The sequence below is a fragment of the Pezoporus wallicus genome, unplaced genomic scaffold, assembly GCF_028554395.1.
Source record: "Pezoporus wallicus isolate ANWC-B61680 ecotype Strahan unplaced genomic scaffold, APGP_CSIRO_Pwel_v1 contig_3817, whole genome shotgun sequence".
Classification (NCBI taxonomy): Eukaryota; Metazoa; Chordata; class Aves; order Psittaciformes; family Psittacidae; genus Pezoporus; species Pezoporus wallicus.
Window position 1 is genome coordinate 15,322,160 of NW_026635157.1, and position 16,009 is coordinate 15,338,168.

General features: G+C 36.2%; 1 protein-coding gene across 1 annotated transcript in view; it reads left to right on the forward strand.

The window, feature by feature from the left end:
• Nucleotides 1–16,009, forward strand: part of MAN1A1 (mannosidase alpha class 1A member 1) — an 85,428-nt gene that overhangs the window by 41,835 nt on the left and 27,584 nt on the right. Inside the window, exons 2-3 of the mRNA XM_057409673.1 lie at nt 160–256; nt 9,218–9,333. Coding sequence (XP_057265656.1) covers nt 160–256; nt 9,218–9,333 — 213 coding nt within the window. The remainder of the gene's footprint in view (nt 1–159; nt 257–9,217; nt 9,334–16,009) is intronic.

The following is a 16,009-nucleotide window of genomic DNA, read 5'->3' on the forward strand; positions in this document are numbered from 1 at the left end:
TGTGTTTCTATTTCACTATTTCATAGTTCCAATGCATACGTCATGAATTTAATTAAGCATTGAATTAAATGTGTTTAATACTAAGGATATTCTCAAGTCAGTATTTGCTGTGGCTTCTTGCTAAATCAACATTATAATCCTGCTTTCGTTTCCCTACAGATGATGAAGCATGCCTGGGATAATTATAAGCGTTATGCATGGGGATTAAATGAATTGAAACCCATATCTAAGCAAGGACATTCAAGCAATTTATTTGGTGAGTAGAGTGTATTTTTGTGCTTAGTGACGTTAGCATAAAACAGTAAATCAGCTGAAAAGCTTACAGGTAATGAATGTGTTCTTTCTACCCTCTGTCATGCCATGTGGTGTTTCTTGCTTCTGTTAGGTATAAAAAGTACCAGTAAATGAAGGTGATGCTTTCTATGACTTTTATAGATTCCCTTCTGAATGAGAATAAATGAAGCATGTCCTTGCTGCATGATAAAGAAGTAGTTTTATTGCATTAAATACTGCCCTACCTCAAACTTTTCCTATGAAATGAAACTCATTGACACCACATTTAATAAGCAGGAAACAAAAACTGGGGTGGGGGAGTGAGGTAGGTGGGTGTATGGGGGTAGGTGGATGTATGGGGGCAGGGGAAATAAATCTGGTACAAGGAACAAAAGAGACTTTCTGCAGTCATAAAGGTAGCTGAAGCTGTCTACAATTCTCAGTAATCTATTTCCTTTCCTTAAAAAAAACTTGTTAATCTATACCAGTCAGGCTCCCTTATCAGGCTTTCTCTTTCATGAATATAACCATTATTTGCACCTCTAAATGTTGCACAGGAGATGCTTAAATAATGACCAAGTCGTTACTGATGTAGAACAAATATGGGGCTGAAAAGTTCTAGGAGGAGAGGCACACTGCAGAAATCCAGTGTAATGAGGCAAGACTTTTTCAGTGTCCCAAGTGGGACATAAATAGCAGCTGTAGAGCAGCAGCATTCTGAGGAAGCATGAGGAAGCAGTTATATGAACTGTCATCATCTTAAACTTTGCAGAAAAAATTATGAATTAAACTGTTTGACAGCAATTTTTGTATTCAAATAGCTCGTTTTCCAAACAGAAAACTGAAAAATGAACTAATTTCTATAGCTGAGACGAAATCAATACATTATTTTGATTTTAGCAGGAACTTATTTTGTTGAATGTTTGGAAAAGATAGTTTGAAGTGGAAGCATTTCTTAAAACACCCTAAATAGAGCACTTATCAAATCCTCAACTATATTTGGAAGTTGCTAAGAGACAGCAGTTGCGATTACAAAAATAATTTTGAAAATACTTCTACATTGGTCTTACTGCCCTGGTTATCTACCCAAGGTAACATCAAGAGTGTTACTAGGTAATTATTATGTAGTTAGTTACTGGAGTTTAAACTTGAATCAGGTGCTTGAAAACAAAATAGTTTGGGGGAATTTCAGGGTTAAGTCCAATCCCTGTTTTCTTCTGTTTTCTTGAAAACTGAAGTTTTTTATTATCTGCATTCAGATGGCTGTAATTGCGCAAATCAGTGTAATATCTGAAGAACTATTTAATGCAACCCTGTTTTCTTCATTTTCTTGGAGGACAACAAAATGTCTCAAATCCTTAATGGAGTTTCTTTTGAGTGGGAAGTGGTATAAAAATTTAAAGGTTTGAGTTCTTAATGATATTATATGAATTAGCAGAAAAAGCTAATGTATTGATTTCTGAAATTCTTATGTAGTTCTGTGGATGTTGCATAAGAATAAGTCACTGCAGGCACTCTTCAGTGTGAAACAGGACAAGTGTTGAATTTGAAAATAAAACTACATTTAAAGGAGTAAGAGCCAGAGTCAGTCTAAATGCAGATCACTTTCTTATCATGGTTATCTAGTATAAGATCTCACTGCTGAGATTCCCTTAGAAACATCTTCACTCTTATTGATCTTGGTGGCAAATCAAAATAAGCATTAGGTCTCTTTCTGCTGAATCTCTTTACAGAATACTAAAGAACAACATATCTGCAAGCAGTTCTGTCTCATAAGCTACTGCTTCCTGAATCCATAATCTCCTTTTGTTTTTTAGAAACAAAACCTTGTTTCTGTAATAGTGTCCTCAGATCATTAGATCTGATCTGTACGTTCATGTTTGAATTCAACAAATGCCTTCTTTTTCATAAAGCAATAAAACAATGTTCTGGTTTTGCTTGCTTGCCTTTTTTTTTTTTTTTCCCCTTTGCCTTTTGTTTTTGTGTTTTTTTGTTTTTTTTTTTTTTTGGTTTTGTCAAATAGTTGAATGTCTTTTTCTCTGAAAGGACAGTGGTTTGGGTTTTTTTTGGTTGGATTTGTTTGTTTTTTTTTAACAGATTGCAAACTGTTGACTTACTTCTAAGGTAGTTCTGAATTGAATTAGCTGAGAATAGGTCACCTCCAGCTCTGTGTCCCATGAATCAATTTACAACCTTCAGAAATTAAGTCAGACCCTTCAACTTACTGTTACCCATCATAACCATCTCAAATTTTTTCATGATCATCTTTCTTCTTGATTTCAGGTCTCAATTTTCTGAAGTACAGGTTTCTAATTGTCTTAATAGAAGTAATATATAGCATATTTCATTAACCAGCTGTTTAACTGTGAACACTTCCCCTCCTATGAATTAATTGCTGCAGTTATAGTGCTTCGCATATACTGGTAAAGTCTGTTATGGGATAAAGACTTTAAGTACCTCACTGTGGGGAACTGCAGGTTCTGACGTAGCTCACTGATGCTTGATGTTGTGTAGGTTACAGACAGTATAGCTCTCCTGACACAGGAGGGGAGAGTTGTTTTCAAATGATACTGTTTCTAAGCTTAATTTTGAAAGTACAAATTCTTTAGTCCTTGCTATTATAGTTCTTGCTGTAATGTAGATACATTATGATGGTATCTTGCAGGCATGATGTGTTTCTCGGAAACACAAAAATATAATGGGCTTTTAAGACGTGTAATTACACATAGGTGTGACTTAGCTAATACCATCATGAATTTGGCAATTACAGTGACACTATTGTTAAGCTAAGGGAAGAGGAATTCAGTCAGTGGGATGATGATGGAAGAAAGGATAATGACAACTGGTGGTTCTGACCTTGGGGGAAGGAAAAGCATCCTTATCACCTCATACAAATTAAAAATAGTAGAGCTTTTCTATAGCTGAGGATTTCCTGCCAAATTTTGAAATATCATATTATTTGTCCTAGACCCAGGCCCTGAAAACAGCTTTTGAAGACAAGGATTGCCTTGATCTTGCTGGCATTCTGTGAGCAATATGTGTGTGAAGAGTGTGTTTGATAAACTGAGGGATTCTTTAGGCTGGTAGGCTGTAATCATATTCATGTTATGAGCAGAAGTTGCTTCGTCTCACAAGTGCACACTAAAAATAATTATAGAGAAAGGTTAAACGTATGTAAACTGAAATACTTTCGTTTCAAGCCAAAGCTACATACTTGCCTCTGACCATTGCAAAGTCTTTTCAACACAGCCATATAATGTTTTGATTTCCTTTCTATTTGCCACTCTAGCTTTTACCATGTTGTCTTGGCAAGTAACAAACATTATTGTGGATTTTTTATAGTTTACTCCAACTACAAAGAATTTAGTAACAACTATTTGAAAAGGCAAAGTGAAAAGTCATCAGTTGTTGTCTGCATAGTATTCTTAATAGCTTAATTTCATTAAGTGTACAGTTATTTCTAGACTAATCAAGTAAATTCTAATAGCTAAACATCTGTTTGCATCATATCTGTGCATCAGCAAAACAAGGCATACCTCCTATGCTGGTGTGACTTCTGCTCTGAGTACTAAACCTTCTCATACCTGGTAAAAGTAGGCCCCAAGTAAGTGCTGTTAAGTTTTAATACTTCAACCCTTAAAGTTTCAGATTACTGTTAATGATAAAGCTAAAATAGAGCTTTATCCACCTACCCTAGTAGTGTGGAAGTGGCAAAACCCCAGTTTTGCCTTTTTTTTTACAGCACCCTACTACCAGCCCCCCAACCCAGGAGCTATTCCTCTTCAAGCCTTCTGTACTTATTTTAAAACTAATGAGCATTGCCATACTAGCTGAGAGCTCTTTCTAGAAGTGTTTTCTGCACTTCAGTGAGTGTTACTAAAGGGCTTTTTTAATTACCTGTAACTGTCTTTCATGCGCAGTGTTGCCAGTTTAATAATATTGTAACTCGTGGGCATAGTATAATTAGTCTCTGCAAGTGGAAAAAAAGGAGCTTTTCTGGAGGGGAAAAGGGAGGCATTTAATAAATAGTCAAATCTGCAAAGGAAAAGCACTATAATTTAGAAAGATCCTATTCCTCCCACTTCGAACGGATTTTCAAACTTTCTTGTATGGAGAATTGAGGTGTATGAAGATTTTTAAAGCATGCCAAAATTCATGTTCAAGACTGTCTTGCAATGTACAAAAATATTTTTAAACTGTAAGATTATTAATATAGTTCTAGAAAATTACTTGTGTGTGTATTTAAACGATATGTTGCTTTAAATTGAAAAGCTTCGACATGTCTCCCCACCCCCCACTATCTTGTTTTTCTTCACTGTTGCTGCTGCATTCCTTTGAAATTTAGATTTTGGTATGTGGTCTTAATTTTGGAAGTAAGCCCGACATCCTTCCGAACTAAATGGCAACTTTTCTAAAGAAAAACATTAGCAGATATGTGGATGAATGATTCAACATAACGTTTGTGAGACAAGGTCAAGCTGCACAACTACTTTTTTTTTTTTCAAAGAAACTATTCAATATGAAGATGAGTTGATTGCCTTTTTAGACTTCCAAAAAGCATTTTCCAGGGTTATTACTCGTCTTTTGGAGCTATTCTTTGCTGCTGAGGCCATGCTCTCAAATTGCTTATCACAGTTCTGGAAAATCAAGTAACCAGAGTGACTGACAGTTTGGCAGCACTAACAAGTTACTTGTGGTAGCTATGACAATGTCAAACTGCAAGCAGTTTCATGAACCCAGAAGGATTCCCCAACAGATAATAACTGCACTTTGAAATAGCAAATGAGGTCTAAAATACCTAAATTTAAACTGGCACATAGCGGCACAGGAGATACAATTCTAAGTTAAAGCATAGAACTGGGCAGGCTTGAACTCAAAAAAAAGTAGAAAAGGTTGAAAACACATAAAAAGCGGCATAAGTGGAATGAACAAGGATTTATTGTTCCTTGTCAGGAACTATACCCTTTGTAAGGGGTGGAAATACCAAATCAGTAGGCAGCATGTTCAAAAAAAAACAAAATAAGGTAGCTTGTAATGAAACATGTAGCTAAACTGTGTGGGTGCCAGAAGCAATGGAGGAAAATTTCATCGAGCTCCATTAAATGCAGACACCAGAGCTGGCTCTAAAATGCACAGATGTACACGATCATAGAATCAGAAAATATCTTGAGTTGGAAGGGAGCCTTAAGGATCATCAAGTCCAACTCCCTGCTCCTCGCAGGAGCATAGCTATCTGTAATATATTAAATATGTAAATAACAATAATATATAAAATACACTAAAACATATATAATATAAACAATATACTAAACTAAAAATACAGATTAGAGAAGGATTCTAGAAATACCACAACATCGTTTCATATTACACATATGAAAAGCTAGATCTTTAAAAACATTGAAATTGTCTTTTCCCACTCTTACCAGCTGGTAACAGTGACTGAAATTAAATATGTTAGGGTTTCTGAGGGTTTGCTAGTACTTAAGTAAGATTTCCATGTTTTGGCATAGCATACTTTAATAATTAATCACTCCTGACACTTTAAATTGCCAATGATATTGGATAAGAGACTTTTCAGTGAACTTCAGATAAAGGAAAACATTGTTTTGCAGTCTTAGTCAGCTTTTGAAACAGTGCTGTAAGAAACCTACAGCTCAAATGAATGTGTTACCTTTGTCAAACCTATATGTGTCCCTTGAATATATTGAGAATAACATAGTTCAGTTGTTCACGTCCAATGTATATACAGCTGAGAAAAACTGATTTCTTATAGTTGCATATTTATAGTTTCTTATAGTTGCATATTTAATGTTACAAAGTGTTTGTTCATACTCCCCATGTTAAGAAAATCCGACTTGTTTCAATGGACAGATTAAGAAAACATTGTGACAGTTTATGTTTCTGTATTTTTGGCTGGAATGTTGAGTCTGGAACTACAAACTGGAGGAAGATTCCATAGAATGCATGTGCCTTGACTGAGCTTCCTCAACTTACAATAACTGGAAGATGACAAAATAGGTTTGCCTCACTGGCTGAAAATAATGAGTCTAAGATCATCAGGGTGATACTGAGTCCAATAGAAATACAGTTATGTATAAAATTTTCTTTGTTTTCTACAGTAGTACAAAGTAAGCCTAAAGAGCAGTTCTTCTGACAATAATAGAGGAATGTTTTTTTTAACATTTTCACTTTAATTTAAGGTATATCTATTATTATTTGTATGTGCTGAATTTTGATCACATTGAAGAAATTACAAATATAGATGTCCTTCATTAACTCTCATTAACTAACGTATCAGAAACACAGAAATGTAACATTTTCTGGAAGAAAACCCAGTATTCTATTCAACTTGTACAGTCATGCAAGAACAAGAAATCCTAGTTTATTACACTTGTTGGATGGTGAGTTATCATAGGTGAGGGAGCTAATGTATTGTATGACCTGAGGCCACTTCACAGTTCATCTTTCCTTATCTTCCATTTTTGCTGTACGTGTTGCCACAGTTTCTTTCCATCTGAATATGACACAGAGTCAGAAAAAGAAAAGCAGTTTAATTCGAGTAAGGGGCCTGGCTTCCATTCAGTTATAGACAGTGCACTGGGACACATCTGAAACTTTCCTGCATGTACTGTTCTGTATGAAATGCTTGTAGACCACAAATCTTCATCTTTCACATACATGCATCCCTATTATGTCTGTGTGTATATGAATTCTATTTGATGGCGAGGAATATGGATATTCTGGAGAACCAAGCCCCACACTTGGTAAACAAGGGATGGGAACAAAATAGTAAACAAACTATAAACTGTACCAACATGCATTGACTTTGGCATCCTGGCAGTATTCTATTACAGAATCTTTTGGCCAAAATATCATGGAATCATGGAATGGTTTCAGTTGGAAGGGACCTCGAAGATCATCTTGTTCCAAACCGTCTGCCACAGGCAAGGACACCTCCCACTAGACAAGGTTCCTCAAAGCCCCATCCAACCTGGCCTTGAACACTGCCAGGGATGGGGCAGCCACAGCTTCTCTGGGCAACCTTTTCCAGTGTCTCACCACCCTCACAGTAAAGAATATCCTAACATCTGATATCCTAATACCTTCCTAATATTTAATGTAAACCTACCCTCTGTCAGCTTAAAGCCATTCTCCCTTGTCCTATTCCTCCATGCTCTTATAAAAAGTCCCTCTCCAGATTTCTGGGAGGCCCCCTTTAGGCACTGGAAGCTGCTTTAAGGTCTCCCACAAGCTTTCTCTTCTCCATGCCGAACAAGCCCAACTCTCTCAGCTTGTCTCCACAGGAGAGATGTTCCAGCCCTTTGATCGTCTCTGTGCCTTCCTCTGGACTCACTCTAGCAGGTGCATGTCTCTCTTGTGTTGGGATTCCCCGAGCTGAGCACAATACTCCAAGTGAGCTCTCACTAGAGCAGAGTAGAGGAGCAGGATCACCAGCCTCTACCTGCTGGTCACACTAGTTTTGCTGCAGCCTCGCATAGTTGGCTTTCTAAGCCACAAGCACACACTGCTGTCTCATGTTGAACTTCTCATCAACCAATAAGCTATGTCTAAAAACCTGGGCTAGACAAAAGCTTCTTTTGGCCCATCTTCCAAATAGTTTGGCCATAAGCCAGTTGTGGTTCTTAAACCATATGGCCACATACGCTCAGTCACAGAGCTGTGCTAATAAGCTTGTCATCCACAGCAGTTCTCCCTGCAGTGACACTGTGGAAGCTCATACAAAGTTACCCATCCTCTGATCACTTTTGGTTTTTATTCTGCTCTTCCCACCTGCCCTGAAGCACTACTCCATTCTGTAATGTAATCTTCTCTTATTTCTGTACATATACCTTTGTATTTTTAGATATTAAAAAGCATGCTGTTTAAATGGTCCCATTCTGCATTACCCAGAAGTGATCTAGAATGCTCTGTGCTTTGTTTCATGCTATTCTGAAATGTCAGTCATCTTAGTTAATCATCCCCAAATCTTTTTAGCAGTAGGTTCTTTTTTTTTTAAATTTATTTTTTTTATTTATTTTCTTTTCCTCCAGATCACTGCTAAAGATTTCAAGTGTTAAATGGGAAAGGATGCTCTGTAGATGCTGCTTGATAGTCCACTTGAAGTTTTATGCTGACTGATTTCTTTTGCTTTCTCTTCAGTTAACCAGCTTGTGGGCAATTTTACATATTCTATATGAACCACTCACATGGAATAAATGGTGCTGTTAGTAAAGGAGAAAGAGAGACACAGAAGCAGGTTTAACAAAGGAAGTAAAATTGAACATATCTAAGTTCTTGGTCTGAAGGTTTTGGTACAGACTAATAATGTTTCACTTTGGTGGGCTTGTACATTTATCTCTCTCTCTTACCAAAATTACTCACTTCAGGCTTATGTTTTAAGAATTTCAGGTACAAGCTTTTGTTGCATGGAGTTACTAACATCTCCAGAGTCTTTGTAGTACTGCTCTCGAACACGTATCCTTCAGCAGTTTTCCACAATTGCTCTCACTTTCTTACGAGCTCAGGAAAAATACAAGTTACTTTGCCAGGCTTAAAGGAAAGTTCTTCCTTTAACATGAGAGAAGGGCTTGGCTCTGGAAACATATGATATCCTTCTTACCAAAGTATGCTGAAGTTTTATTAGTGGAATATCTGGAGAAAAACATATAGATTACTTCATTCAGAGAAAGAAAATGGCATTCCAAGGAGGATTTTATATGCAGTTAGCAGCTGCTAAAAAAGAGTGTATTACAATGTTGTGTTGTGGCATGGTAATCAAAGTTAAGGCTGTGAATGACTATTCGCCCACTTGAATGTTTATATGCCCAATTTTTAATTGGTTTAAATGAAATTAGATTTTGAAATTAGAATTAATTAAATTAATTAGTTCTAACTGAAAAGCCTTCTGTTGGAAAGTAAATCACCGATTTTTCATGTATTTCAGGTAACATTCAAGGAGCAACAATAGTGGATGCCCTTGATACACTATACATCATGGAAATGAAAGAGGAATTCAAGGAAGCCAAGGAATGGGTTGAAAAAAACTTAGATTTCAATGTGGTAAGTAGTGTTGCTGATTAACATTTAATGCTCTGTTTAATCTCCATGGGTCAGTTGAGGACTGTGTTCTAATATTGCAAGCATGATACTAGGCTACAGAATTGAGATCACTGATAGATAAAACAAGGCAGGAAGCAGAAATACAATAAAGTTACTACTCTGCTTCTACATGCAATTTTTCAGTGTGAGAAATTTAGATAGATAGGAGGCAATGACCTGAACTAAAAGAAAGAAAAAGAAATCTTTACCATTGTAAAGAAACTTTTCAGTTCTTTTGGATAGAAGAATCAGGACACTTCAAGCATTAATTTTTTAGTTATGTAAACACTTTACGTTTTCGCTTTGTGAAACCTTCTGCAAATTAGACTTGCATTTAGAGAAAGCTACACACCATACATACCATTTAAGTTGTGTATTCTAATAAAGTTGAAACCCAAGAGTTAGGCTGAACTGTTGGCACAAACTGAGCTGCGTTAGTCTTATGGGGCACCGAGTCATCACAACTGTCATCTACAAATCATCCTCTTAAGTGGTAAGTATGCATCTGAGAGCAAAGTTCATTATTAAAGTTTTTGTCCTAGAAAGGCTCTGAACAAGCAAGAACCTCTGTAAAACTTTGATTAAATTGGTTAATTGTTTTTAATTTGTAGGCCAGAGTATTTATTGGAATTCCTCAATACAGAGAGCTAGTGGAGTACTTTTACTGATAAGTGTAGTTGGAGTAGGAAAGGGTTGTAGGCACAGTATACCGAGCACTTAAAAGCTCTTGTAGTTGACATGCATAATGGCAGAAAAACCTTCTGAAAACAAAGTACTCCTTCTAATATGTTATGCAAAAAAGTCAGGATTAATTAGGTTCTTTTACATGCTTGAGAATTAATTACCATTTTAAGAAGGAGGAGTTAATAAGAGTGGGTATTATAGTTTATATAAGCAGCAATTTAGTGTGCATTTATGTTTACATTAATAATGTAAATACAGGATGTTAAACTGTGCTTCCAAGTAGTGTCAGATATACATGCTAACTTTATCTTGTGCATAAGGTGGATTCTTTTTTAAAGGAATTTTTTAATATTAAATTCCTGTCTTATCATCTTAGCATTATTAATGTGTTTAAAAATGTAAGAACAAAACACAATAGAAAACAGCAAACTCCACTTTAACGGAAGAGCTGAGCTCCACTTGGAGGAACATTATAAAGTGCAGCAGAGTGATTTACATGAATAACACTAAAATCTTTGGGCTTACATAAATCTTGCTGTGCTTTGCACTGGTAACTTCTAGGTATTGCCTACAATGTTAGCTCCTCTTATTAATTTATGTACTTTAAAAATTATATAGCACTTATTTTTTCTCAGTAATGCTTAAAAGCCATGAAGTCTTTCAAAGTGTCTGAAAATTTGTGTTGTTAGTCGGTCAGTGTAGCAATCCAGCAGATCTACTAAAACTACTTTACAGATGATACAGATGTGCTTAAGGAACAATACCTTCCTCCTCATATTCCTGTAAATAGCTGCCATGAGTTCAACGCTTCACAAAATTATTTTCATAATACTTCATAATCATATAGAATATTACATTGTTATCACTAATGAGTAGACAAATTTTCCTAAAGCAAAGTGAGGAAATGAAAATAAATAACCGTAACACCAACTTTAATAATTGATGTCAGTTTGTTTAGTGGCTGAATTGTTTGAAGCTACTCAACTAAACTCTTTTTTGGTTTTCCCCCTTAAAATATGAGTTCCAGTTTCAAATGCTGCTTTTTATTTGTATTTTATAGCTTTAAGTTTGAAATTACTTAACACAAAGAACAACAGGGTCCACTTGTTTGTGTTTAAGCATTGATCATGCATTACTTGACATTTTATGTATTAATGTTTCATACAGTCTTACTTGTTCCTATTTTAGAAGTCTTTCCTCCATGAAAGTGAATTAGGTTTTAAAAGCTGACAGACTGACATAGCCTTAAGTGTTATTTCTTGTGAGCAGTATAAAACATGCTTCTCTTTGACGTTTTTGGTCATTTCCTCAGGAGTGACTGCTTAATCAGCTTCTGAGCACGCCTGTTTGCCCTTTATTTTTATACATAGGATTATTTTTTTCCATTTTATCTTAAAACTATGCTTTTTAAATAATAAATTTTCTTGAAGATGTTCTTTACAAAAATAGCTGTGACTGTATTATGTATCAGAATCTTTTCTTTTTATATTCTACATCAGTGTAGCTGGATAAAGCAAGTTGCCCTCTAGAAGTTTGTAATAGGTCAGATACTCATTGTACATGTCGAACTATTTGGCCAGCCCTTGATCATTCTCGTCACCCAATCATGAAAGTTTCCAAATGTCACTTTGTAAAGTAAGCACTAGTTTAGCCGCATAAAAGGATTTATGGAATAAAGGTGCCTTAATGGGAAATTCCATAATCTCTTCACATGTTAAGATTTTAATCCCCCAATTCAGTGAATTAGTTGTCAGGGCTACTCTTTTTTACCTTTCTAAAGCAAGCAGACTGTTCTGATTTTGAAGGAAAATTCTAGAAAAGTAAGTAAACACTACCTTTCTTGGCAAATTTGTGAATCTTTCTAATCTTGTGAGTGGACTTGTTTGGAAGTTTTGCCTTTTGGAGTATATAACACTGAAGCTATTTTTATTATAGCTGGAGCTGGTAGCCCTGTGGTTTTATAACTGGGATATCCACATTGGAATGCTTGGAATTTTTTCCAACTAAAACGGCTAAAACTAATTTTTTCCAAACTAAACTAACTATTTTTTCCAAACTAAAACATAACTGCTGAAATTCCTTGTATTTGATACGTTGCTGTAGTTTCAGCCAAACTGAGTAGTCTTTCAGGAATTAAGTTCCATTTTCTGATTCTGTCAATATTGTAAGAGATTTGGAAATACTCATACCTTTTGAAAGAGTTGACATTTGCATTGGCTAAATCCATGGTCTTTGCATCATGGATGTGACCTGTTTCCAATGAAATCAGTTCATCCCTGGGGGGGGTTGTGTGTCTTTGCTCTTCAGTTAATATAGCTGACAATTTCGTCTGACCTCCCCATGCATGCTGCTGCCCACACAACCTTTGCACAGTGCTCTTGCAGGGCCCTGCGCAAAGCTGCACTGGGCCAGGTTGTATATCAGTACGTTGCAAGAGAGGAAAAAGGAGCTAGTCTTTCATGGGATCACTAGGGAGCTTGGCTGTTTCCTAGCTACAACTACGCACATCTGAGTGTTGCTCTGGTTTTATTTTTTCATTATTTGCTTTAGAACCTGCACACACACAGAGCATTCATAGCTTTCTGAAAGGGCTTCTGTACCAACACCCAACTTTAGCATCACACTGGGCAGGAAAAAGGTATTGGGCCCTGCAATGCAAGGGATGAACCGCACTGAATTCATACTCGGTAAGAGAAACTGGAAGAGGGATTTTAATGAGGTGGATGAAGGGGTCAGGAGTTGAGGAGCAGTGGTGCAGGAGCTGAGCCCTGTGGCCAAGCGGTAGGGTTGGCATTTATTAAGTGCTGGAATTGATGGTTCTTCACATCTACACCCAGACAGACCCCGACATCTTTAGGATAACACTGATGGATCTGTCCCCATCTTACTCAGCCCTGCCAAGCTCCTTCCCCTCAAAAGGAGAGTCTTGCCCATACAGCATACTGTGAACAGTCCTTGGCCTACGTGGTGTCCTAAAGCATGCCTGAAAGTTGGCTGGAACAAGAAGGGCCCAAACCAGACCAGAGGGTGCAAACAATTTAATGATATGTGACATGGTGCTTGAATTCATTCTCTGACCCACTGATAAGCTGTCTGATGTGGGTGTAGTCAGGTAGAACCAGAATGGGAGCCAGGTATGGAGCAGGAAGCCATGCATTTACTGGGAGAAGAGGAAAACTGTTTCTTTTAAGATACCTCAAAGGTGAATCTGTATTCAGACAAAAATAATCTTCCTGTTGGTTACTAGTGGGTTCGTTTGCCTCATTCCTCTATTTTTTATCAAAATGAAGGATGGCAGGAAATTATGATAGCTCAGTCAGACACAAGTGGCAGAATGTTTGTTCAGTATCTCTACCTATGTGGATATAATTTAGTTGACTTCAGTTGACATTTTGTGTGAGCATTGACTCATTGTGTGTTATCTGTCTCATCACAGATAACTTCCCTAGTTAACTGCACAGGGTGGATGAGTCTAGGAAAGAGCTGCTGTTGTGCTGTGGGAAGAGTATAAAGAGCAGCTCATTATTTGCTCTCAAAGACAGGTAGTAAATGAATTGAGGAACTGCATAAAGAGAAGGGAATGAATAAGACAGTAAGGATACTTTCATTCTTGTGTCCTGCCAGCACTCTTAAGCAAATCTATTTTCAGAGGTCAGTCAGTCACTGTGTCTGATTTTATAACCAACCCTGAAGCTTGAAGGCTTACTTATCAGTTCTGATTTTCATCTTTGTTCTTAGCTTTGCAAATTTGAGTGCCTTTTAAAGAAGCTTTGTGTGCAGCTTCATGCAATGTAGTTTAATGTGTAGTATGTCTTCTATTTTGGGAATGAAAAAAGAGTGGGAAAAGCATAGAAACTTGGAATTATGTTTATTTCTGCTGCAATGTATAGATTAACATATACTTTTTCCAAGATCCCAGAATAGCAAATAGTATTTGAATCTAACAATTAATGCTTCTGGCATATGTCTTCAAGTCTATCTGTGCTTAGATAGTCAGTAACAAGATAGACTTTAAGAATTCAGATTATTTCAAACTTCAGCATTTGCCGATTTAAATCCTACTCCTCTCAAACTATAGGTGTTATGATTGACTTGTAATTATATTTAACAGTCTATAACCTGATGTTCTGGCTTGGAGGCAGATGTTTTTCTCATGCTTTATTTTTGGTGCTTTTTTCTCTTTGTGAGAAAATCAGAAAATTTCCTTATACAACAATTTGCAACAGAATAGCTTTCCTGTTTAAAAAAAAAAACCAACAAACAAACCTAAAACAACAAAAAAAGTGTGGGATGTATGAGTAAATGGACTTCAAATAAATGTTTAATGGGTCTGTGAGGAAGATTAAGGAAGCCAGAACTTGAAAATGGTTCTTTAGTTTGTGGGAATACTTATTTACTAGTTTGCCACATAACTTGTTTTAGTACACTCAAAATGTCAGACTTCAAAGTGATTTGATTTTGTTTTGATTATGAATAAGAAATTATTTTGATGGTCTAAAAGGAGATCCTGCAAATTTATTATTAAATGCAGATATTTTGCTGCTAGAGATTGTTAATGCCTTCAGTAACACTTCCTTTTTGTGCCTGCTTAGGATCTTACAGTTTGCTATGTGGGCACTTCAGCAAGGTTAAATAGCATGTTATGAAGTAACCACACATTGACACTTGCAATAAAATGGTGGCTAAAATTTCTCCCCTTGGCTAGAGGAACTGAGTATTTTAGCAAGCTGCCACTAAATTACACTTAATTTGTGGAATATGAATGAAACTTTGTTTCCCCACAATTGCAAGTAATTAAAATGTAGTAGCTTTAAGTGATCATATCATAGTGATCTTCATGTCTGTGTCATATTTCCTAGACTGCTTGAAAATGCTAAGATTTGTTGTTGTTTCCAGGCTTTTTGCTTCAACCGGGAAATATTATTTAATATTAATTATGTTGTATTATGTTTAATTATGTTAATTTATCTATATTATGCTATTATATATATTTAGATTAATCATTATTATGTTCAATACTATGTTTAACATTATTAATGTTATTATCTACTAGTAATTAATCTCTCTCACTTGAAATGCAGGCCCTTTGTGTCCATTCTTTTACTCTAAAATTATATACATTATTCAACATTGTTCAATGTAGGGTCCCTGGTGTTTTCTTGCACAGTTTATTAACCTGCAGGATATGGGCTGTTTGTAGTGGCACAGTACTTTTTGTTACTGTTTTGAGGGGAAAAAAAAATTATAAAGAATCTGTAATAAAGAAGACTGAAACAGAATTTGGTGGGATTTGTGGCCTTATTTGGGTCTTTATAAAAACTAACAGAGTAAGCTCTTTATCAGATATAAATTAAGGTGAGTTGATTGCTGTGAACATATTCATCCACATAAAAAACACACTGTATTTTCTCCAATTGAATTACAAATAGCAGAGCAGGTACCAGTGCTTGATGAGTGCCAGGTGGAAGCTGATATTAGATAAATACAACTGAGTTGTATTTCAAATGCTGGGCTTGTAAATGAGGGTGACTTTCCATGAGAAAACATAGACAAATTATTTTGGCCTTGATCTACAAGTTTGTGGAGAGGAAGACTTTCAGGAAAGAGATGTGTTAAGGAAATTGTCCAGAAGGATGTGAATACTTTTGAAAGCTAAAGGTGTCCATAAGGAGAAGGGCTTCAGGAGAGCCCAGCTGACAGTAGTTTTGTTGTCTAAACAATGCTTTCAACATTAAGTTCAACCACAGCTGTTTGAAGCTTCAGTAGCTTACCAGTTATAGACTTAATCTTATGGCTTACTGAAGGGTGAGATGCAGCTGATATTAGATTGACCTGTCATAGGTTTGCAAATGAAATACAGAAGCAGAGTAACATGAACTATCTAATATAACTCTTGGAACATATCCTCCTATGCTGCGTTTGGTAATATCTGTTGCTTTTTGAAGATGGGTCT